The sequence below is a fragment of the Pelmatolapia mariae genome, linkage group LG16_19 (genome assembly GCF_036321145.2).
Source record: "Pelmatolapia mariae isolate MD_Pm_ZW linkage group LG16_19, Pm_UMD_F_2, whole genome shotgun sequence".
Taxonomy (NCBI): domain Eukaryota; kingdom Metazoa; phylum Chordata; class Actinopteri; order Cichliformes; family Cichlidae; genus Pelmatolapia; species Pelmatolapia mariae.
Genome location: NC_086241.1, coordinates 50,246,491 through 50,271,922, shown reverse-complemented (window position 1 = coordinate 50,271,922; position 25,432 = coordinate 50,246,491). Strand labels below are relative to the sequence as shown.

The 25,432-nt window shown below is 43.6% G+C and overlaps 1 protein-coding gene across 1 annotated transcript in view; it reads right to left on the bottom strand.

The window, feature by feature from the left end:
* kif26ab (kinesin family member 26Ab) overlaps positions 1 to 25,432 on the bottom strand; it is a 62,282-nt gene extending 36,850 nt beyond the window's left edge. Inside the window, exons 1-3 of the mRNA XM_063499607.1 lie at positions 25,323 to 25,432; positions 24,858 to 25,076; positions 1,082 to 1,552 (exon numbers count right to left, since the gene is read on the bottom strand). Coding sequence (XP_063355677.1) covers positions 1,082 to 1,552; positions 24,858 to 25,076; positions 25,323 to 25,385 — 753 coding nt within the window. The 5' untranslated portion in view covers positions 25,386 to 25,432. The remainder of the gene's footprint in view (positions 1 to 1,081; positions 1,553 to 24,857; positions 25,077 to 25,322) is intronic.

The following is a 25,432-nucleotide window of genomic DNA, read 5'->3' as shown; positions in this document are numbered from 1 at the left end:
TTGCACGCTTTCCTCACAAAGAAACCAAGAAGGAATCATGAATTAAAGCTTGTGCCTTTCGGCACTGTGTAACCTCCAATCCTCGAGAGCGTGTGTGGGTTTTTGTCATTCTAAAGGATCTGGTTTTAATGAAAGAACCCAGCTTGAGAAAATAACACCATTTCTTCTGTGTTTGTAACTTAATGTCCTGAAGGGACATTTCTCTCTGTCCAGGGAAGGCTTCAGCCACAGCTACAGAAACCGAGCAACTCATCCTGGCTCCAAGGGCCGCTAATTGCTTTTAGACACATAGATGGAGAACACAAGCCCGCCTCTCCCTTCAGTGCCAGGCTGTTTGATTTGCCCTAGATTGCGTACATGCAGTTAAAAGCTTTTGATGGCCTCCCATAAACCATCTCTACAGGCACTTGTTGACATTAAGGGGAGGAGTGAAAATCTGTCTTTAATTTTTCAAGCAGGAAGAAGGAATAACACTGCCAAGACCTGCAATAGACTGCAGTTATCAGCGCAGCTAAAACAGAAATGGCACGATTTACAGCTTATGAAGCAGATGGAAAATATTAAAGTGCAAGGACTAGATGATGTTAGCACATGCTGTTTGCTTTGTACACTGAACCCGCCTGGTGTAGAATGTCACAGAGGTTTGTCGCTTAGGTCGTCATCACAGGAAGATGCCCTCGTATCACTTACCACAAAATACCTGGCAAAGTGCACATAGAAACCTCAGCATTTACCTTTTAAGGTAAAGCTCCTGAAACAGTTTTGTTTGCTGCATGTCTTCCATGCATAAACAAAACAGATTAAAACACTGATTAGCTAAAATGAGAGAGGAGTTATGGTGACGCTGTGTTGTGATAATTTAAAATGCCCTTGAGGAAGAGGTCAGGAGTTTAGTGTTCAGATGACCTCTGACATTAGATCGCTCAGGCTCTGTGACTTCTGAGGAATAAGAGGTCAGCGCTCCAGTTCTATGACACAAATTTCCCACAGGGCTTCATCTCTTCTAACGGTCTGTACTATTTCTAAAGTTGCTTTTAAATGCTAGTTGCATGAGGAAAAAAAGGTCAAAGTGAACACATACCAACTTGGGTTGAGGGAGAAAGTTGTTGACCCTGGATATGCTCCACATGCCCTCGAGGTACTGCTGGGCCTGGATGGTGACGGTGCTCAGAGATCCAGTGAGCTGCCCTCCTGCCACTGTCACCTGGACACTGGTCTTTGGCCCTGAAGTGCTAGCTGCGTTCTGGGACCAGCTTGGTACCCCATGGCGCTCCCCTACTGGCAGGACAGAGTGGGGAGAGGGCTGACTTTTCGAGAGTTGTTTTGTTTGGATGCTGGAGGACGACACAGTGAATCTAGAAGGCTGTGGTATAAAAGATGTTTTGGGCAAGGCAGCCATGTTGGAGCTGAAGGCCAGGACAGGAGCATGGAGTGTCTGCAAGGCCTCCTGCCTCAGTTGGTGGAGAGGTGTAGAGCAAACTTGGCAGCATCCAGGTTCATGATTCCCAGGAGTTTGGAGCTGCTCGAACAGGAAGGTTGCATACCCGGGGTCCTGCAGAGAAAAACAAGAAATGCACTTTAGCTCAAAGCACAACATTCGAAACAGAAACACTTTGAAGGAAACATGTTTTTTCCAAAGCATAACCACATTACAATTTTCTGTATATATGTATTTCCTGTTGTGTCAGTGGTCTGCTAGCAATGTGGTCCCTGACTGCCCTCTGAGACCCTCACTAAGCTTTTGCCGACTCCCTCTCTTGGATGATTGTTTGTTCTGAGTGGCCTCAGTGCAGAGGGCTAAGGTAGAGGTGTGTTTTCAGTACCATTTGTTTGTTTCTCTGTCAGCGAGATTAGGGCTACACAAATACTACCAGGCTGAATTTCCTGAGACTTGGTGAACAGGCACAGCATGGGGAAAGGAAGAACCCATTAAATTGTGCTGCTTATCCAAATCACCTTTAAAACTGGAGATAAGGCATCAACCTTTGGTGGAAGATTGCACCCTCTGCGAGTTCCCTTCTAGTTTAGATGCCCAGCCTGCATGCAACTTAAAACTGCCGATCCCCCCAAAATAAATCAGACATGAAGTAGAGTTTGCAGAAATTAGTGCTAAACTGAGAAATTAGTTGACATTTTCTACTTGTTAAAAACTTGTTAGACGGATGAAATAATGCATCAGCTCTATGCATTTTCGCATTCTTGATTCTCAACATGAATTCAAAGTCAAATATTTGAATTCTGAAGTTTGTACTTGTGCCAGAGAAAGTATTTGTTAACATGTTGGCCTTAAAAAATATACATTATCCCTGCAGCACTCTATAATGCTCAGAGGGATTAGCCGAGCATCCCACAGAGACATTCCTCGCATTAAAAAAACACAAGTGAAATGTGGCTGCTATTTACTTTTTGCAGTTTTAAAAGAGAACACCACACAGACTTCAGCCTATTACTGCTTTTAGAGATGGTGTCCAGTAGAGCTTTGTCCTCTCACTTCCTCTCTAAGGGTTTCCATTGCTGCTTGCGAGAACTAACAAAAGTATAAAACAGCCTTGGGGACTCTGCGCCTAAAGCTATAAAATTTACATATAATAAGTGTCCCATTGTGAAAACATATGACAAGCTACTCTCCAGGAAGCTGGAAGCATACAGACCTATCATAAGTAAAGGCATAAGAGGGGAAAGAATATAACTTTCTGTCTGTTTTAGTGAAACTAACCTTCACAGAAATATACACACACACACCTACACACACAGAACTAGAGAGAGTCTCTTAAGAGGCATAAAGAGGCACCATAGGATTCTGCCCAGAGGAGTCGTGGCCTAAGACAGAAGCTCACAGCCCCTACATAAATGTTTATGAGACCTTTGCTCCTTAGAACCTCCGAGGTGATCAGGAGGAGTGAAGCTGCGGGGAAACAACAATCCACTGCTCTAATGCAGTGCCACTTAATACAGCTAACCCAAGATGGGCCCAGAGACCAAAGAGGCAGGCAGAGGGACTCTAAATCTTCTCCCTATGAAAGCCACTCAATACACGGACTTTTAGATTACCTTCCCCTGCAAACAGCATTAATAGTATGATCACGCAATGTTCCAAGGCAACCTTCTGCAGCCTTACAAATAAAAACAGACTCTTTCCTGTCATATAGTTCCTCTCATCTCATAAAGACACAAGAAGCAATATAGTTTAAGTCATGCTCAATCTATTCTTTGCTTTATTCTTTACCTAAAGCACAATCATGCAAAGGGACAACAGTTGGACTGGCCAAATGTTAACCGAACCACTCTGGTTAATGACCTGCTATATTGGCTACTTACTTTACACATGGAAAAACGTGGGCAGGACACAAGCACAACTAAGAAATGCAATCAGAATGTAGAAAATCCCATAAATCTGACTCTAAATGAGAACTCTGGGGTGACAACTGTCTATGGTTGATCAGCTGTCTATCAAATGGCTGTTGATGCTGGTGTACATCCCAATGAGAAAAGGATTTAAATGTAAGAAGCTTAAGATATATGGAATATGATAGAGCTTTAAAAATGACATCTAATGCTCTTTGATCCTGACACGTGAACAATCCCGGCTCTTATGCTCAGACAGGATATTTATGCACAAGACAGGACAGTTCTGCTGAAATAAGATCAAACGGTCTACGACAAATTGGAGTGAAATATGAAACAGAGCGAGAGAAAGCACCGCTGGCTGCCGTCTAGTCTGGGTTCATGTATATGCTTCTTAGACAGGAAATTGAACCAAAGTCATAACAAACCGACTCCACCCCTTAACCCTTTTACCTTTCGACCACTCCTTACCCACCTCAGGGCGCTGGTACATCGAAGAAATCACCCCCCCCCCCCCCCAATCTCTCTCTCTCTCGGTGTGCATTGTTAGGTGTTGATTTAGGGGAGCTAATAAAATGACACACAAAGCTGAGCCCATCTGCTATTCAGTTAGGATTCTGGAGGTTAGAGAGCAGGCTTCTCCTGTAAAGCTGTCTGTAAGCTTTACGTATGCTCGTTGGAGTGAATAAAGGGTCAGGGCCAGAAGGCTTATGAGGTTGATGGCACAGATGATGATGATGGGTATATGGAAGAGAATGATGTGGGTATGTGGAAACACAAGGACAAATCCATATTTATGTGGTACATATTTCACACACAGATCAGAATTCAGGTTTGGATGTAAAAATATCTCAAGTCAGCTGAAAAGTGGCCATCGTTAGACATCGAAATATTTCACCTACGGGTTTGTACCTTCACACTTAAGCAAACTCCCTGTGAGAGCTTGTGGATAAGTATATCAGAGAAAACATGAAATGTATGATACATGAGCGCACCCACCCCCAAAGCCATATTGTTTCTTTTATTATCCATTTGATCTATTACTGACAGGTGCGAGTGGCAGCGAGGAGTAGCGCTGCTGCAGAGAAGTCTGCAACGCTCTGCATCAACACAACTCAAACGCTCAAATCATTCTGGTTGGAGAAGAGGCATGGAAGCTACTTTGGGGCTGTTACCTCTTGGCCATTGTTACTGTGGGAGACGGTTTTGGTTTTTCAACCCAAGGCCTGTCCACTGAAAAAATTAAGCAGCACAAACAAGGATAAAAAGACAGTGAGGAGTGGGAGGAGGTAGGCCAGGGTTGTGGCCCTTGCCCGGAGGCTTGTGGGTGGCTGTGTTGGTTTACTGCCTGACAGCATGGATCTTTATTAAACTCTGGGGACAGATGCTGCAGCCTTATTATGGAAAGGAGCTGTAGTGAGCACACTAGAGAGAAGTCCTGCTTGTGGATTCAACCTTTCACAGCCCTTAGAGACATAAGTTTGTCTTTGTCCCTCACACTAACTGTGATGAAAAGCAGGGTAGCAGCAGCAGGAGCGATGAGCCACCCGTCTGACTAGCTCTCTGGGTTGATGGAGAGTGTCATCACAGACATCCCATGCCCAGAGGCTGATGGAAACAAGCTCAGCCGTAACCACTTATGGATGAGGCGACAGGGAGAAAGATGTGCATGATTTCACTCCTGTGTGTCCTCAGGGTAGAAGCAGAACTGGTCAAAGTCACACATAGGTTTTTCCTCAAATCACACCTCATTTACCTTGCCTTGTCAGAGCGCCTTCACTCTAACCAGACAAAGGAAAACTGCCATCTAACAGTTTCCGCATTCAGTCTCTGATGTGCTTCTCATGTAGAGCGCTGAGGCCAGATATTGCAGGCTGACTTAAATCAAGGGAAGGTCACAGTGATTTGAAATGCATGAGGCCCCTCGCTAGCCGAGACACTTTTAGGCACGCTCCATTGAAAGTAAAATACTCTGGGAAACCATATTTTCTATTCCAGTTGAGCTCAACAGATATTTCCCAGACATAAAAGCGCCCCGTGACCCTCTGCAGCTCCGGCAGAATAAAAACAAAGCAAAATCGTACCAACATGTATCGATGACGGGAAAAATAAAGTGGAAAGTTCTGACATTCGACAGCCAGCTGCCGGTCAGCTCATATCTGAACAGTTTTAGAGCTGCCAGCACTCAGTGGCATTCTGCTGTCAGTGATTTGCTTTAATACTCGTAACATCTGTGAAGTCATTCACTACTCCTAAGTCCTTTGTGTGCTCACCTCAAGCATCCATTAAACTGAAAGACCTGCCAGGTTAACTCTTAAATTCAGTTTAATATTTCTACCTTGTTCTTTCAGGTTTTTATTTTATTATCCTGTGAACACTGGAAGCATTCCTAAATACGAGTCAGTACAATGTCGTGCTGCTTTATATCTGTCCTCTCACCGGCACCAGTCCTATTTACACATCACAATTCTTAAGTACTTCCTACTGACTTTCTTGTAAAATCAAGACCACACAGCAGCTGCCAAATCTAATGCCCTTTCAACTCCTGACTTTCCCTTCCTCTCCTTCTCTGTAAGGATGTGACAGAGCCACCTCTGTTTACCCAGCCTGAGATAGTGTTGACCTAAACCATACATGGCCTCCTGAAACAGATTGCCCCCCCAATAAACCGCAGGAGCCCGCTTCAGATCCCAGGTTGAGGACGAGAGCTTCCACCAAGCCCGCTTTCCCACAGGTAGCACGGCTCAATCTGACAGCCATGTCGGAGAAAAACGAGCACAGCTGCTGGCCTTGCCCCGAGTGAGCACTGGGCATTAAGGCAGATTACATTCCCAGGATAAAAGCAACCACAGTGGTGTAATCCCTTTCTCGCCCTCCCCTCCGCTCCTTCTCAACTATCCCCACCACCTCCACTTCTACGACTCTACTCACATCCCCTGAAGGAGCGGAGACCCGGAAGGCCTGCAACTCTGATTAGATATCAGGTAGAGCTTTTAGTGCCACAGCATATCTAGGATACAGACCATTAAATTTAACCACTGCCTGCTCGGAGGCAGAGAAGACAATGACTCAGGATGTCACACTAGCATGCTATTTAACTCTGTGGGAACGCCTTTGGTAGAACACAAAATGGGACGGTTCAACAAATCACATCAAACAGATGCTTGTCCCCGTCTGCTGACTCGACAAGATTAAACAAACCTGTAATAAGGCTTTTCCCCCAAACAAGGCAACAGTATCTCCAGCAACAAAACTACACTGTCATTACCTACCTGATAATACCACCTCAGACACACACACACACACACACACACACACACACACACACACACAAAAGCATACACCAATACAGTAATGAAGTCATTCATCCTCTGTGGCTGTGTGAAAAACTCTGAATGCTTCATTTTTCAGCCGCTCTTCTGGGATTTTATTGGAGCACAATAGGATTCCATGAAATGATGATGAAATATCTCTGGTGGATCTCCAGCATTTCTCATGCGAAATCTGGCTTTTGTCTAAGCGCGGCTACATTTAGGCACATATCTCATTATCTGAGTTTAAGCTTTTTGTGAGAGATGCGGTTACAAAATCGATTCTGCTCTTGCCGTTCCGAAGCCAGGGTCTCACTGCTCCTCTTTCTCTTTGCCTCCTACTCTCCTGGGATTATCCCATATTTTAAGCTGAATAACTTCTATAAATCACAAGAACGCCCTGTGGTTTTATTAATATAAAATGCCAAAGGAATGAATACCAATTAAGATATCTTGAAAGTCCGGTATTATTCATGTTCTAAATTACGATCTTTTAAATGTGATGTTGCAAAAAGTCGTTTCATTCTTGCATTCTACTGAGAAAAAAAAGATAGCTTTACATAATTCTCCAGCTATCATGATGAAAAACTGCTTATAACAATGCCAAAAACAAAATTACAATGAACAAATGTCTCCCTATAAATATAAAACAGATTACCTTGTTTTGAAAAGTGCATCGAATTTGTGATCTTCAGCACAGCCAAAATTTCCTGTATTGCACATCTGTTCAAGAAGAGCTTATGTGAGGAGGAGACTGATGTCAGTCTGCCTGCCCTGTGTGATTTAGTCCTTTCCTGCCTTGAACCGTCAGTGCACTGCTAACAGAAAATGCAAATAGGCTTTCCCCCTTAGTGACACTTTCAGCACCACCTGTCCACAATATCACAGAGATAGACTCTTTGATGAACGAACCCAAGATGGCAAATAATCTTCCACTGGAACGAGCACACAAGATAGCCTTTAAAATGCAGTTTTTTGAGATCGTGGAGGTCTGGGTGGATTTGTTCCTTTGCTTGGGGATTACTCGGAGCACGATACAGCTCATTGTACACTACATCGCATCCTACAGATTCTCTGTCATCCAGAAAACCAGATGTCGCTGTCAATCAGTAATAAAAAGGACCACACATTGACCCAGAGGTTAAAAACAGATAGAGTGGGATGTAATCATTCATGACTGTGTATTCCAAACCACCCTGTAACCATTAATGACGCCATATAATGATATGTCACTCCTCCATATGTTCGTCCCATTTATAGACGTGTAATATCATAAAAGGTTCACTAACCCCGTCTTTACATAAGAAGGAGAAATGGGTGAAAACTGTCCGTCGATGTGTGTGTGTGTATATATTTGCTGCCCCTTGTGTGTCTCTTTACACCACACCCATCCATCACTCCAGCCTTTCGCCACTTGGCCAGTTAATTACCTTTTCCTGTTCACTCACGCACATAAAGAAAACAAGCCCCTTTCAGACTGTTTGGACAGACTTCATTCTCCCTCGCCGCCCCCTTTCCAACATCTTTTTCTTCCTCTCTCCTCTGTGGACACAAGGCAGCCTTCACTGCCCAAGATCCGTCAAGCTTTCATCAGCTTTGGCCAGGGTCAGAGTGCCGGGAGGGTCAAACTGAATTCAGCAGCACTGCAGTGAGAGACTTTAACAGGTCTCCATAAGACATCCGGTAGTGAATGATCACTGCTTAAACTCAGCAGCAACTGATCTGAGTGCACAGAGAGAACAACATCGACCTCTGAAGGTTTCACATTCGTGAAAAAAGTATTTTTCAATTTAGAAGGATAAAAAATATTTCTCACTCCCCTGCCCAGTGCTACAGCAGAGGCTGTCTGGCAGCGGCGGCGGCGGCAGCAGGGCTGCTTGCTATGCTGTCCTCGCCAGAGACGCAGTGAATTGTGTTTACGTATACCTGCACAAGCGATTGTGCACTTCTAATTAAAATGGCTGATTTTTTTGGCTCAGAGACGCTCTCAAGGTAGTTCCTCTTTTCCCCCAACCAGACTTGCCAAAATGAGTGTGTAATGAAAAATTCAACAGGCAAGCTGTAAAGGCAGAAGCCAGGTGTTGCTGTAAACTGCAGGTGAAAGCAAGGACAGAAGGGAGGAAGGTGAGATTAGAGGGAGGGGAAGAGGGTTAAAATAGTCTGGCAGCTACACGGACTGCAGGGATAATGAAAAGTATATACTCTACCATATTCTCCATATGGGAAAAAAGAAAAATGCATAGGAAGGAATATCCTACTGCCTCCAATAGCAAATCTTTGTTTTATATACTGAATACACTTATACACTGTATAATCGATGCTTATCTGCTTTATATTTAATTCTTGTAACTAAGATGTTGAGAAAAATGTGAAAAGGGCCACATTATCCAGTAGATTACGGCATGAGGCATGTAACTCTTATACATTTAAAAAAGAGTGGAAATCTGAATTTATTCCATGCATTTGTAAAGTCCTCAACAGTGTGCAGGTCTGAACTTGTAATCAGTATTCCTAACGGTCCACTAAAGCTCGTTGTAAGATCTATTTTTGTCCAAGTACCTACTCTAAACTCTCACCACAGAGCACATGATCCTGATACAATAGTTCTCTCCAACAGTCCAAACCGCTACTTCACTTGTACTTCACTTCAAAATGCTTTTTTTCTAAACATTTTTTCAGTCTAAACGCAGCGATGACAGCCACCTGCTTCTCCTCTGTCTGAACTGTCACACCAAGAGAGCTGCAGTCGCTGCAGTTATGTTGTACGGGGGGAACATTTTCATTTTGACTGGAAAACGAGCACTCCCAGGTCCCCGCAGTTTATTTAGAGAGAAAAACAAACCGCTCCTAAAAGCTCACGGCAACTAATCTCCATCGGAGGGGTAAAGTGTGACAGCAGTGAACAGCCAGACGCGTGGAGTGCGCATATGAGTAGTTAATTATCAAAGAAAAAATGCAAAGGGAGTTGCTCATGCTCAAACAGAAGTAATTGCACACAGCATTTGATCAACATCCTCCAGATCGCATAATGGAAAAACTCTGGGCCTAAACATCAACAACATAATTAAAATTAATCATTTTCAGATCAACATTTAAGTAGTTTTTTTCATGCCAAGCAGCACATTTAGAATGCATGAGGTATAACATATGGATCTACAAGGTCTCTCTGCACCTCATCTTTCCTCTCTCCTCATTGCAATAGTTCGTCCCTCCCCTTCGGAGAAAATGCAAAGCTATACATACTCCTAGTGATGTAAAAAGAAAGTGACGGGGAGTGATGACAAGGTGAAATGTTGAGCATCCTCCAACAATAATTCTGCCCACTTTCCCCTTAGAACGGACTGTACAGTAATTAAGCTGGCAAGCTGCCATGTGGATAATTATTATTCATTTTTCCGTTCCTGAGTGTTTGTGAGTTTCGGTCTCCCTCCCCCTCTCTGTCTCCTCATAGACGGATTCTGTATCTTTGTATTGAGCCACAGTAACTGGTTACTGATGAGTGTGGCACTTTTGCGTTTGGCAGATATCTAAATTCTCAGCCAGTGCAGGATTATGTGAGCAACAGGCTAACCGATTAACATCACAAATGTGCAGGGAGTATAAAAAGAGCTAAAGGTGAGGCCGACATTTTTGCCTCACTGAAGAACAAATCCTGAGCCAAGGTGAGCAGTGCTGAGCATTCCTGTCCCATCCGCTCCCAGTCTGCAGAGCATTATCTCAGAGAGTGACACGCTTTGTGTTTTCACAAAACTGCTGTGTGTCGGCAGAACAATGGAGCAGCAGAGATGCGAGAGGCGGAATCAGTCTGGCGCAACAGCCTCGTGTAGGTACGGCACTGAGAGAGGGGGGGAATACTAATTTATCATGAAAGATGTCATTACCATGCCAATGACTTCTCAGAGAGCACAATCATCGCTAATAATAGAAATTTAAACATCAGCGCAGGGCTTTCAGACAGGAAGTGGTGTGTTAATGGAAAACTGTTGTGTGTTTATGAGAACTAGACACCAAACTAGACATTGGTGAGAGCACTGATAGAAGAAAACACAAAGATAAGCACTAACCAGTATCTGTTTTGTTTTGGGGGGGGGTTCTTGCTAATTGAGATGTCTAGACACATTCAGTTGCATCTCAGCAAGATAAGGAGGTAGGCGGAACTATCTCGGAGGAGCATAGCGCATACTAATCCACTTATTGAGTCTGAAGGATTTTCATTCACAAGCCTCGAAAATGCTTAGCTTATCAAAATTCTTTCACATGCACATTTTGCCACTTTGTTTTTCAGGAACAATAGCATCCTGCAAATGGCCTTATGGCCTACAACACTAAGCTACTCCGGCAGTTTCACTTAATATTCAAATGAGCCGGTGAGGACTAGTTGAAGTGAAAGGCAATTTTAAACTATTTTTCAACCTTTTTTTTTTTTCAATTTTATAGTATCCATTTGAGTCAAAACACAGATTTAACATTATGTTAAGATGAACTCTGTAATCCTTTGAGATGCAATGAAGTTAAATTGAAACAAGACTTGTAGATGCAGGAAATAGTGAAGCAATTTGAAAGTAATACACAAGCTATTTTCACACGTTCTGCAGCCTAATTTTCTAAACATTGCACAGAGGAACTGAATGTAAATGTCTCCCTAGGACACCGTAACACACGATTGTGCCCACGCATGAACAGTGCAGGTAAATTTCCCGAGAATTCACAGCAATAAGAGGGCATCGTGTGTCCTGCCTCCTGCATCATCTACACAGGTGTCGCCCCTTACCTAAACCAAATGCAGTAATTCCAGTTAGTAGGACCACATCAAACACAGAGAATCTTTTGCTGTGTGGTATGTTTGAAGTTCACATAATGCCAAAATGATTCTCCTGAAATTGTCTGGACTGAATGGCTTAGCTTGGTGCCAATCTAGCCTTTTGTCTGCATAACCAGGGACAAAACAAGTTACAAAACTGTCCCTATTATCATGTCTGGGATGTCAGCATGGGCGGACAAGGATATCGCTGCTGTCACTTCACATAATGAAATCAGTGGATAAACTTTTGAGTTGCTGGGAACTTTGTTGAATTCTCACTATGTCTCTAAAATTGTGCTCTTCACATCTTTAGGGGTGTTTTTGTATGAAATGTCACAACACTGCAAATCTCAGTAAAAGCTTCGGAATTCAGCTTGACTGAGACACTCACGATCCTTAAAGAAACAGTGGGAGAGTCGGCACAGTCTGTGTATTTTTGGCTCAAGGGCACAATGGCATAGATCTGAGTCCGTCTGTTTCCAAAGACACTAAGCGAGGCGGGAGGAGTTCTACAGTCTACGGCAGAATGAATGTATCTGACCCTTTTTCATTCGCTTCCATTGAAAAATGAAAATATTTATGAATGGAGGAGAATGCAAAAGAGTCAGTTACACTCAATTCATGGTGCAAAATTCATGCAAGTTTATTTTCATTTTGTGAAGTACACTGAAACAGGTAGTGGGACTTGGCAATTACATCATTTAAGACTGAATCAGATGTTACGTCAGTGTGTGCTTGAGCTACAAACACACAGAAACACACGCTCCCACATAAGTGGGTCTGGGGATGCAGAAGCATGCCCGGTCCATGCTCGGGGTTTGATTGCAGGGCTGAGGGGTCAAAGGGTAACTAATTGCGCGACTCATGGAGGTCAGCATTGGTGTGGCCTCCTGCCAAAGCACTGGAACACCACCTGAAGGTCTGTCAAGAAAGACAAATGAACTCCGACCCCCACTGCTGATGACATCGACCTCAGCCAGCGAGCACACGCCACATCTTAATCTGGGTCTCTGAGACAGGGGCAGACGGCTGCCGCTGATCCAGATGTGACGTGACAAGGGCGCTACTGCTGATGTTTTGTGTTTCTTTTTTTCAATAAGGAAGCACTCCTAGTGGGTCATTCCTTCATGTATAACTTAAAGAATTATTGTGGTTAGACTGGCCTGATCGTGCACACAAATTGCAGGAAAACAAAAGCAGAAAAACCCACTCAGTGTAACAATAGGATTCCTGTGCATGGAGCTGTTTCACTTTTAGCAACGCCATAAAGAGCTAAACTTAGCCCTGCCTTCAAACTCCTGGAATGCCACAAGGGCAACTCTCAGTTTTACACAGTGACTCATCAAAGTAGAGAGAGATGATTATCATTTTTCACCAGTCAGTAATTAGCTCGCTCCCTAATCAGGTGTTTGTGCAGTACGCCTGTCCATACCTTCTTATTAAGCAATATCGATGCATGCACTGGAGCTTTTACCTGCCGTGCAATCAGCAGTAAGCCGCAGCCTGAACCACAGTGAATCTGCTGGAATGCACCCATTGTTGCTGTGTGTGTGCACGCGTGTATGTGTCATCCTTTTGTAAAGAATTAACAAATAAGTGTGACGGATGGATAAATCACTTGACGAGCCCAGCCTGATGAAAAAGCCATTGTGATTGAGGTCTAGGGATCATCCAAAACAAAAAAAACAAAAAAAGAGCGTCTCGCTTTCATGATTAACAGAATGTCGAAAAGGATTTCCCTTCTTAAACAGACATTACAATCATGTGAGGCTAATAGCCAAAAGGACACAACCAGATAGGACGTCTCCCTCTCTCCTGTGCTGCACTGTTTGAGAGACAAAAATGACCCAGACCTGTGTCAACAGCTGGGAAAAGCATCCCTGCTTTGCGAAAGTGATATAAATAACACTGAAGTACCCCACTGTGGGTTACGCCCAGAACAGGTCTGTTTTTCCTGGCCGGGAGGGTCACTGTCAGACAGAGCTGGACCTCCAGCCAACACACATCAAGGCGGCACTTTCCAAGCCTCCATTTTCGCCCCTCTCTTTTCCTGTTTTGACAGGAAACAGGAGATGATAACATAGTCGCACAAACAAGCAGAGATTGCCTCCGACCTGCTGCCGTGCTGTCCTCGTGTGGCAGCGAACGTCTGTTTTCTTTAGAGGGCCTCGTGTCCGAACATAGGAAAACATGCACTCGCTGTCTGGCGCGCAAGCGTGAGCATGAGGCCGCCGTGACGCACGGGCTTTCGCGCAGGCACACCTGACACACACATCAAATTCACACCTGTCTTTACATCAAGCCTGAGTAACCTTTCTAAAGCCTGGCACGGTGTCTTTTGTGCGCTGAGCACTTCCTCACAGGATCCCAGCGGCGTGCCAGCACAGCGTCACACAAAGAGCTGCAATAAAACAGACCACCAAAGTCACGGACACAAGACTGAAAGAGGAAAGATGAAAGCTGCGATGGTCGCCACGGGGAACCAAACATACACGGAGGACGTGAGCAGAGGAGCAATGTCAATATCTGGCAGGGGGGGAAAGGGTAGGGAGGGGAGTGGCACTGGCGTCAGCAGGGTAGCTTTGAAGGCAAAGGGAGGTGAAGATGAGTAGCGTCTCCTGTCCGAGGCTCTTTTTGGAATGTGTGCCTTTTATGTTGTCAGGAAGCACACTGCGGTGAGACACAACAAGTGGAGTGATGGGGCCATTAGAGAAGGCTTTGTTGATGGTGTGAGAAGCTCAAAGGCGCGGGACACTTTGATTGCCCTTTCTGATTCCCCTGTAGCCTTTGTTTACGAGCTAATTAAGCATTGTTCAACTGCTGCAGGAACCTCGAGTCCCCCCCATCCCTATAGCACCATGATGACTTTGAATGGTTACTGTAGGGCTTTTACAGCACCCCTAATAAGATAACCACTAACGTATAAAACACTTTCTACTGCAATCTAGTGTGGGAACCAAACTCTATATGCATATGTTGTGTGCCTGAATGCCTGGCAATAGCTGAAAAAGAGAAAATGCATAAAAGAGAGGAAAACAGACACATCACGTGTAGTCCCACAGGTCAAATTCAGTTCAAATGTTACTGCTTCTTTGGGAGTTCAAGTGTACCCCAATTTCACCTCTCCCCTGGACATCACGACCCAAACAGATCCTCTCACACAAAAGGGATGAAGACATAAACGCCCAGCGTGGGACAGTGAGGTTAAGGGTTCAGTGGCTGGACAGAAAAAGCAGGAGGAGGGCACCGTCTCGCTACATAGATGTGGTAATGACCGTGTGGCAGCAATAGAGTTTGTGGAAGATTGCTCACAGTAAATAAAGAGTAGAAGAGTGGATTTTGTGTAGGAAGGAATGCATTCACGTGGCGGTGAACAGGTACAGAGAGGTCAGAAAAAGCACATGAAAAAGAAAAAATGGAGAGAGAAGTTCAAACTATCATTCATAGCTAAATTTAATTTGTAAAAAGAGATGCGTTTGAGGTCAGGTCAGCATAGCTTAAACAGGATTGCTTAAATGTGAAACTAAAGATGGCAAAAATTGTAAATAAACAATAAAATGTAGTGTTTAACACCATATAGCAGGGCCTCTGGCTGACTTTGAATGATATTAAAGCATGATCCTGCACTGTTAGCTCTGGCGTTTATGATCTCCTTGTTGCATCTCCTGAAAGACACAGGGGAGGGTTGAGCTGAACAGAGCAAAGGATCAGAGCGCGAAACACAACTACAGCATCCACTCCTGCTCCGAACAGTAAAACTTGGCAGGAATTTGCCAAGGCTACAAGTGCAGGTGTTCTCCCCAGGAGCTTCCCTCCTTTTCATCTGAGGAGGGACAGCATTTCCGCGTTGCACAGACATGTTCAAAGGTATTCCAGCAATGTTTTTTTTGTTTGATGCATAAATTTAGAGCAGCAAACAAAAAGCTGCCATCTATCATGTTGATTTAGAGGTGCCTGATAGAGGCACCGGGAGTGAACACTGCCAAAACAGCCACTGGCAAAGCGAATACAGCTGAGTACCTAAAAGACGGCACGTTAATGATGACAATTTCAGGAAACAAAACAACAGCATGTAGGAACAAAATATAAACTGAAAGCATCTCTGAATGAAAGTGATTTTTTTCTAATGAAGCCACAGAGCAGTAATCAGGGGTAGAAGCTGCTGTCAGCTGAGAATGTGGCAAAGACACAATGCTATCGGTAAATCTACACACATATACAAACACTCACTTGATGACAAATCCCTGCATAGGTTTTTGCCCATCATCAGCATGTTAGCTGGGCACTTACCTTTGAGTCTGCACTGTGAGGCCTCCCCGGCAAGTTCCCAGAAAAGCCAGGACGGCTCTGCTTTTATAGGTGGTACTGAACTGATACTGAGCAGCAAACGCAGAGGATGGAGAGGCAGTTTGGGACTCGTAAACAGAGAGGTTTAAGTTTAAGTGCCCGACACACACGAAGGAGATAAAACAGCCCAGAGCTCTTCAGCAAAGAGAGTGACATCATAAAATAGAGCGGCCGTAACAAGAGGGGAAGCATAAAGGACGGATCTATTAATGGGAGAGATGGTTCATAGGAGAGAGGCAGGGGAAGGTTTACTCCACGAGCATCTGCTGCTTGGGAGTAATGACAAGCTCGAGGTGGCACAGTTTATCAAGACAGTACATATCTGCTGATCTGAATATAAATCTAATTACCCTTCATTTTCTTTTCTTTTTTCCAACCAGTGACCTCTAAAGTGATTGTTATTGTGATACACTGTAGCTTATACATTAGCTCGTACTCTTTTCACTTTGCAGCCTGTTCAAAACACACTGCTACAGATTTCAAGCACTAAATTCTTTATCTTTTTTATGATTTTTTTGTGGCTCATCGGGAAGAATCATCAGAAGGGTCACAGAGATTTAAAAAAAAAAAAAGGTCTCAATCACACTTTTGTAAGTTTGTCTAGCAGCAAAACATCATTGTCTTATATTAATGTTGATTTTACAAAACAAAATCAATAAAACTTTTTTTTTTCACATTTTCCCAAAGTATAAAAGTCTAAGGAAAAGGACTTCAGCTGCCAATCACAGACAAACAACGCAGCTATTTTATGACTTTTTCAGTTGAAAATCCATTATGAAAATCCATACAGCTGAGATTGACCTTTTCGTTGTTCCGCCTGTTGAAAAATTCAGCGACAACAATTTTCCATTGGAATAAAAGCAACTTTGATGCAATTTGTCGAACGCAGGGCTATGCCATTTCCTTTCAAATGTCAGCAGACAAATTGCCAAGTCAGGTCATTTGATAATAAGAGAAAAGTCCAAATTGAAACACATTTCTTCTTTACTTTAGCTTCCTCTCACTACAGAAGGTTTACCTGCTTTGATGCTAAGCTGACATTATTGATATTCATATACATAATAATACTTAGATGCTTAATGGCATTTTAGACCCTGATATATAAGCTAGTGATAAAACACAAGGGGTAAAGAAAGCTCATCATAACTAACCCCAGCAAGTACTAGAGTAATGCTGTTGGATGGTCACCTTCTCCATTACCTTCTACATGACCACCACCAGGCCAGTGAAGATAAAACGCTGACAGTAATAAAGCAATCATAAATTGGTAGTAGTTAAGATCAGAAAGATGGATGCATTCAGCAGCAAACTGGATGGAGGATGGAGGGACTCTGAATGTGCTTCATCTCTATCTTTTTTTTATCTGGTACTTTCACGCACATTCACACATCATCAATACCCACGCTCATCCTCACACATGGAGCGGGACACTCAAGCATGAAATGAACATGAGCAGCGTGAACTTTGACTGGCATCTTTTTTTTTTTATACCACGCCAGGATTTATGGAGCACTATATACGTATCTGAATGAGCTCCTGACAATAAAGAATAGCCTAAAGCATAGCTGGGGAGTCCGGAGGAGATGAGTTAACACAAGCCATCTACCAATCACAACACAACTCATCGCTATCCATCTGCTATTACACAAACACAAATAGAATCAGAGAGAGATGCATGCACACTATCGCTCTGACACATATGGAGAAATATGACATGAAAGCAGACTGGTGCACTTACGGAGCAGCTGCAAACCGCAGCCACAGTTTACTACTCTTGGCCACTCAGGGGCTCCTCTGGGAATAAAAAGAAAGAAATATTACATTGCCCAAACAACAAACATGATTGCAGGCATGTTGCAGAGAGTAATTACTTTACTTGGAAGTGCAGAACAGTCTTTTAGGATTGCTTTATATTCTCTAAACAAGTCAATTGTGGATAAAAATTACCTGTTTTTTAAAAAAAAAATGTAATATGTAAAGTGACACGTCCTGATTAGTGACCTCTAAGCTTCTTATTCACTTGCTTCTGTAGCATCTGACTCTTCGAGTGGCTAAATATTCCCAAAGAGGCCACACACTGGCAACTCCCTGAACTGGAAGGTGAGAAGTAGATGCTCCATTAACATCTTGCAAAGAGGAAAACAAACAAGGCAATGTCAAGTCTAACTCAGGCACCATACTCAACTGATCCACTGTTTGCTGTCAGCAAGAGAGCCACGCCCAAAACAGCCCCGAGTTTGCTGTCTGCACATCCATCTTGGCAAGGATACACAGTGCTGGCATTCTCTTTCAGCACATTGCTATAAGCCAGGCGATTTGTCTGCTACCACAAGGCCTTCTGTCAATTGAGTGCGTTTTATGGAGCCAGCAGGAGATTACCTCCAACTCAGTGCTCCTCAGTGTCTGTGTACCATGTTGAAAATTTATCTCAACAACTATGTTTTTTCTGCCTCCCAATACTCTGAATCAGACTCAATAATGGAGTGCAGTCTGCCCGGATTGTGTACATCTCACTTCAACATGACATATGGATCCAAGCGCCAGGAGTACCAAGAGCGCGTGAAACAAACACACACGTGCAATTTTTTTTTCACGCTCATATTTACGCACGCGCACCTCACCCTAAATGAACAAGTCAAACTGATTAATTCCCACTGGTTAGACTTCTTGTTGCATTTGTGTTCGTTGTTCACTGACATTTCTGCCTTTGTTGTTCTGTTCTCATGCTCTGCAGACCTGTGCCGTGCCGTAACACATTGGCCTGTCAGCCTAGACTGCAAATCCATTGTTTCATTTCAGTCTGGCTCACTGTAACACATGATCCTTCACCAAATAGCAGCAAACCCATTCAGGCACATGTTATTATGTATGGCAATTATTTTTCAAACCCACTAAGAATAAGAAGCCGACACAGGATATAGGTGTTGTCAGAGTCGGAGCATTACAGGGTGCTTTGATTCAGCTTAATCCTGTAAAGATGACTGATCATAAAATAAATGGGATACTAGCGTAGTAAAGTAAACATGTATCTGTGAACAACCGTTGACAGACATTTTAAATATTACTGCACTTAATTAACATCCAATCAAAAACACAGAGAGGTACAAAGTATTTGGATTCCAGGGGACATATGTTTATTCACATTTTTTGGGATATAAAGACCATCTCTGTTTCCTTCTCATTAATTTCAATTAGTCATGCCACTACAGACAGGTTAGCTTGGCAAAGCGACTGGAGCAGGTGGAAACAGCTATTATTCTATCCAGTTTTTAAAAATTGTTACTCCTGTGAAACATTGCCTAGTCATTTTTGACACTTTTCCTTTCTTGCAGATAAAACAAATGAGATGTATGCTCATTTGTCACCTCCTATTTTCAGGTGATGTGTTATGCCAAGATTCAAACGGTTTGCAGCTTTATATCTAACATGTCAGTCATAAGAAGGGCACATTCACCTTTAACTCCTTGCAAGATAATAAATTAAGAAGTGTCAGGAAAAGTGAGATTTCCTGCTTTTTATTAAAAAAGAGAAGTTGTATTTAGTCAGCATATTAGCCCATGATTAAGGGCACAAGATTCATGTTAGGACAATAAAGTGACTATCTGGTGAGGCCAGGACCAAAGGTCAAAACTGATGGTGCTGCGATTCTTCGTTTCCAGGTAAGCCACAGCCACCCAAAGCTCTTTTTGAGTCATTTAAGGTGATCTTTTCTAAATAGTGACAAAACTATGACCAGCCAAAACCCTCAAACATGACAGATGAAATGCCCTTAATAGAGGCGTGCAATGATTTTTAAATTAACTCTCGTTACTGTTAATAACGCATATTCCCCTGCCGATAATGCAATGATTTTACAGCTGCAGAAGCCTGGTAGTTTCTTTTACTCATACAGAAGATGGGTTAGAAACAAAAAGATTCAGATAATGTATTAAACACTGACATAAAATTTTAGTTCCAAGATTTATTCTTGCCTGCTTAATTTGACCTAATACCGTGACAGCAATGACTTCAGTTTAGATACAGTGATCTGCTACTTGTGAGACAGAGCTGTTCTTGTCTACATTTCTATCTCTTTCTAAATGCAAAGCCCACTTATTGGGAGTGTATATTTACAGTGAAGATCTAAGATGGAAAGAGATAACTGGAAGCAGCAGGGTAAATCCCCACATCTAAACAGCTCTAAATAGCTTTGCTCACCTTGACAGGTAACTGTGGGAACATCTGCACGGCTCTCTGTAGACACTGCAATGGCATGCAGTAGCATCAGAAAGGGCCAGATGGCCGAAGGAGGACACATTCAAGCAAATATGTGCGTGTGCCTGCTTGTGTGCGTACATTATGCATGTATGTGTGTTAGTGGGCATCTGCTGGGGAGCCTCAGTCAGCTCCTGTTTCATCTTGCTCCTCTGAGCAAGGAGTGACATGCAGACTTGAGGAATGGAAGTTCCAGGTGGAGAATTCCGCAACCTCCTCCAACAGATTCCTGCGGTCTCCTCCTGATGAAAGGTGATGAGCATCAGCCTCACTGCAGCTCACTTTCCATCCAGACCCTTCAGACTTTGAATCTGTGCACCTTGAACCCATTTTCTGCTCTCTGCCTCATACCAATTTACCCTTGCAATTGTGATAAGTGGCAGACTGGCCAGCGACAATTGGGGTCAATTCACTTTCAGCTCACTAAATTAAAGATGTAAAATGAAACTGCAGCAGACACAGTGAAGATGTGGCCTTCATTCCAGAGTTGCCTGGAGGTTAAAAAATAAGGTTTGTGGCCAGTAAAAGTGCTCTGAAAGCAGGACCAGCTGTGAAAATCTGGAAGCAAGAAAGTGAATGAGAAATTCTTTACACTCCTTTAACTACTGACAGAGTTGTTCCACTGTTCAAATTTAAAGGGCTCTGGGAGCACTGGGCAGTTCAGAAGTATAGATGAAGATGAATAACAGGCTGAAAAATAATGGAGATGAAGGTTTTTGGAGGAGGTTTTTTCAAGGCAATTAAATTCCTGCAGTGCTCACAGTACTAACTTTGTGCTTTGTTCCACTGAGAAAGGAAAAAGGCGCCTGTCAATACTCTGTGTCTCAGACAAATTTCGGTCTATACTGAAAAAGTATTGCCATTCCCGCAACACCCAGCACTGGATAAATGAAGCTGTGTGGATTGGGTAAACTGGCAGTACACAACTGCATGCTGCTGAGGCTCCCATATATAGTACAGCATGGTACCAGCATGACTGATGTCTATGGTCTCTGCACCACTTGACACCAGATTATTGCCCTACAGTTTAATACAGCCACATGCCATAAAGCAGAAGTCACACCGCATGCAGGGATAAAGCAAGAGCACAGCTCAGCTCAGAGTCTCTTCTATTCTCCTGCCTCGTCTCTCATCTCCTCCCAGGCCCGTTGCAGTGCTCGCACTGCTGAGCAGCCGCACAGGCACACACATACACGTATCAGCGAGGGCCTCGGGGGCTCAGGCGCTTAGAGGTGAATAGAATAATATGGCCGTGCTCTGTTTTAAGTCTATGTCAGTTTGGGTTTTCACTCTGTCCTCTGTTGTCTGCCCTCCTACAGCGAAGCTGCAGCGTGCTCTTGTTCCCGCACAGGTCAGCTCCTTGAAACCTTAACCCACCATAAAAGCTGGGAGAAGTGACAGAAAGGTCAGAGGGCAATCAACAAAGGAGAGGTAACGGGAGCCAGACCTCCAGAGCTGCAGTCATTTACCCACTTCTCGCCTATATTTTTTGGACACTTTTAAACACACACTCATTTGTGCAAAATAGCAAAATATCATTCCTGACTCCTTAGCTGTGTATTCTGCCTCACCTATCTCTGGTCATCACAAATCAAAGACAAACATGCTCAGAACATGCTATGCCAGTGACTGTTTGGCCTGGAAACATTTGTTGGATGACATAAGGTTGATTAATTTCCTTTCTGCAGTGTTTCGGGAAATAAAACCTGATCTGAGACAGTTATATGGATTCACTAACGAGGCTGCACTTTAAATGGATCGAGGGTCAAATAAGGAGCAAAGCAGGAACAAATCAAACATGAATCCCAGTGAGTCATTTGTGAAAATTACTGTTCTTGTAATTTATGAATTCATCATGAAAAACCTGGCAAAAAGGCCTCGTGGTTCAAATTAATTTGTGCAGCCACATTCATAGTCACATTCACTCACTCTATCCATAATAGGCTGGAACACATTGTGCATATATCAGCAGTGCATTGTATTCTTGATTAGCTTGTGGTTTGCTCTCTATCAACAAGATTTAACTTGATTCACTTGCTCATTATACTTTGATCTGTATGGTGGCCGGAGCAGAGGTCAGTGTCTCAGTTCCCTCATGGCAGAGGTGAGGCCTGGCTGCAATAAAAACCACCAACAGTTCAGCTTAACCCAAATCTTCAAACCCTCACAGGCCTGCAGGACATTCTCTGTTAAGCAGTCAGCACACTCGTGCACTCCACAAGGTCCAAGGCTGGTTTTACATTCATAGGCATCTGTATTTACGATTGTCTGTCAGCACTGACCTGCAGTGAAACCTCAGTGCAATGGTTTGGAAAATGGAAATATTTAAAATACGTCCACAACTCAAAATTTATATTATCAGTAAAAGTACAAAAATCATAGACATCATTTCCAAATAACAGTTTTTATATTTGATCTTAAAAATAGTTTAATGGTTTTGCAGATGCACTTAGCTGCTTTCTTGCTGAAAGCTAGATGGAAATTGACACCTCACCTCTCCATATGGTGCTAAGCTTTAGCCGAAAGCTGGCTAATTTAGCTTACAGTAAGAAATTAACAGGTTTCTTTGAAACTGAGATTCAAGCAATCGTTTTACTTTGTGGCATACCTCACCTAACTGCTGTGTCCAGCCACAATAAGCATGCTAGAATTAGCGAATCCAGACTCTGCTGTTCTCTAGTCAAGGCATTCATTATTGTAGGTTTTAATTATGCAAATTAAGCAGGTGAAGTGCCTTGATTAAATAGAGTCTGGTGGTTGTCAGTGTCTCTTCTTTTTTTTACCTGTCCTTTCAGGAAGGGCACTTTTCCACGAGACTTTTCATTATCTTCTCTCTGAATAACATAAAATGTGTCAAGGCAGTTAAAATGTAGGGGTAGTAGCTCGAGGACCCAATTTCAGAAAAGTTAATTTAGGGTTGACCCCCTTAGCGTGATGTCATAAAATGGTTATAATCAGAAATTCATTGTAAATGTTATGCAAAAATCGCTGCTGCTGCTGCTGCTGCTGTTGCTGCTGCTGTTGAACATTCAAAGCAAGTGGACTGTGCACAAAAACATCACTGCATTGCTGCAATTGTCCACTTACACCACTGGGCTCCACAGAGCCACAATAAACAACAGCGTGGAGGGGAGAAGGGCTTTACTTCCCCGAGTTTCTTGTTCCTTTAGACCCAAACAGGAAAATGCAAAAGTTGTCTGGACTTCAATGTGTGTTAAAAGTCAGCTTTCCCTCCAGTCGCTTCATGTCTGAAAGCACATTCACTTGACCCAAACACTTTTCCTTGAATTTTTATCTACTCACTACTACTACTGTATTCAAACAATAAGTCTACGGCAGAGAAGGGGGGGGGAGGGATGCCTGGGGACCAAGCTGACTTCCTCCTCCCAAAAACGGGACGGCGGGCGGATGGGGAGGGAGGGGAAGTGTGACCTCAGTAAACAGTCTCCGCACTCATTTTTCCCATGACGGCCGCAGACACAACACTGGCTGAACTCTAGCAGGTATCCCAGCAGGCCACCTGAATAACCGTGTTGACCTCCTTCCCTCCATAGAGGAAGTAATTTGGAAGCGATCATCCATAACTGCATCCATCCTATGAGGCCCAACAGGTGAGCAGCTCAAACTCACAAAGACAATGGCTTTATTATCCTTCACCTAGGGGAAACCCATACCATAACGCTGGTACAATAACAGCACCCTGCCATCACTGTTTGCCACCCCGGAATTAAGGCGCAATTTAGCCATCAACAAGTGCAAACTACGGGGCAGAGGGGAAGTCTTCGTCTCTTTCTTCAGCCCAGAGCACCTGTTGAAGGCCACAAAGTACTGCTGGAGGGTCCCACACTAAAAAAGGGGAGGTCAGTTCCCAGGGCAGATAATAATAGTTAGGGTTTGGCTAATGTGTGGACTTAACCTGAAACCTGACTATAGATCTGATACACTCAAAACCACCTTTAAAGATTAGACCACACATACAGGTGATTCAAACTGGAGCACAGGTGCTGTCCAAATGTTTCCTTCTCCCTTATGTATTCTGTTCCTGTATGAACATCAGGTGCAGGCGTATTCAGGGTGAACCTTGAAGAGCAGTAATCCAATCTAACTTTGAGACTTTCCCTCTAAAATGGTACAACAAAGGAGAACCGACCCTGGGGCAAAAACCAGCGCGCCACAACAACAGTGGTCTCAGGGCCTATATTTAACAGCGGTGGGAATTGTGGGAGCAGCAGCACAGGAACACTTTCAATGCACAGCGAAGGTCGACTGGGACTTAACTTCCTCCTCAGTCTCCAACGTGAGCGGGGCCTGCTTGTTTCGGCCCCTTCGACCCCCCCCCCCCCCCCCCCCCCCACACCCAACAGCAAAATAAAAAGATAAGCATTGTTTAGCCAAACAATAGGCCACTTTCAAAGTCTCAAAAGCTTCCATTTTCACATCCAGAGCCAGCATTTTGAAGTCAAGTATAGCAATAAACAACTTTGCAAGTGGACTGTGAGAGCTTTCTTGGTGCAGTCAGAAACATTAGCTGGATCTAATTTCACTGTTCATGTTTCAATGTGAAGAGCAGGTGCAGGTGGACACAAGCATCACTACAGAGCTCTTATCACTATTCTGTGGTAATAGTTACTATAATTTGCTTGCTTGATGGCTTTTTATGAAAGTTTTTCCACGAATTACTGTAAAGCAGAAGTGCAACTTAGGTGATCACAGTACTTTTCAATGCAAACGAAAAAAGTTAAAATGTGAGCGACAGAATGGGCTAAAAGATTTCAAAGATTACAAATTATAACACCAACCTTCAGTGAATTCTGGTCAGCCAGAGCTAGCGCTTGTTTCTTCAGCTCTGAGACTTTCTTCTGGCATTGTTGGCAAAAGCCTCCCTTCTCCTCCGATTCGGAGATGGTAACCGACCCGGCGCCCTCAGGAGGAGGTCGGCTGCTGCATTGCGCTTCCTCCGAGGAGTGAAGTCTTTTCCTGGGGGTCGCGGGAGACTCTCCACCCGGACATCCCTCCACCTTCGGAACAAGCAAAGGTTTGGTTAACTTTTGAGGTTTCAAAAAAGAGCAGTTTGCACTTAAAAAGCGTCCAACTGTGACGGTGAAACTGTTTTGCCTGTACCTTGACAACCCGTTTGAATACAGAGCACCTGCTCAAGTGCGCACCTCACAAAAGCAGATGTAAATAAAAACAATGCAAACTGTATTTAAGAATAAGCAAATTAGTTTTTTTTTACACGTAATCCTGTGCAGGGAGACACTTACAGTGAACAAGCGGTTGTCATGGTCTCCACCATCAAAAGCTGAACTGCCCCAAGAGGAGCTCATTCTCCCAACTCAAGGTTGCACCTTCAGGAGAACGTCTTGAAACTCAC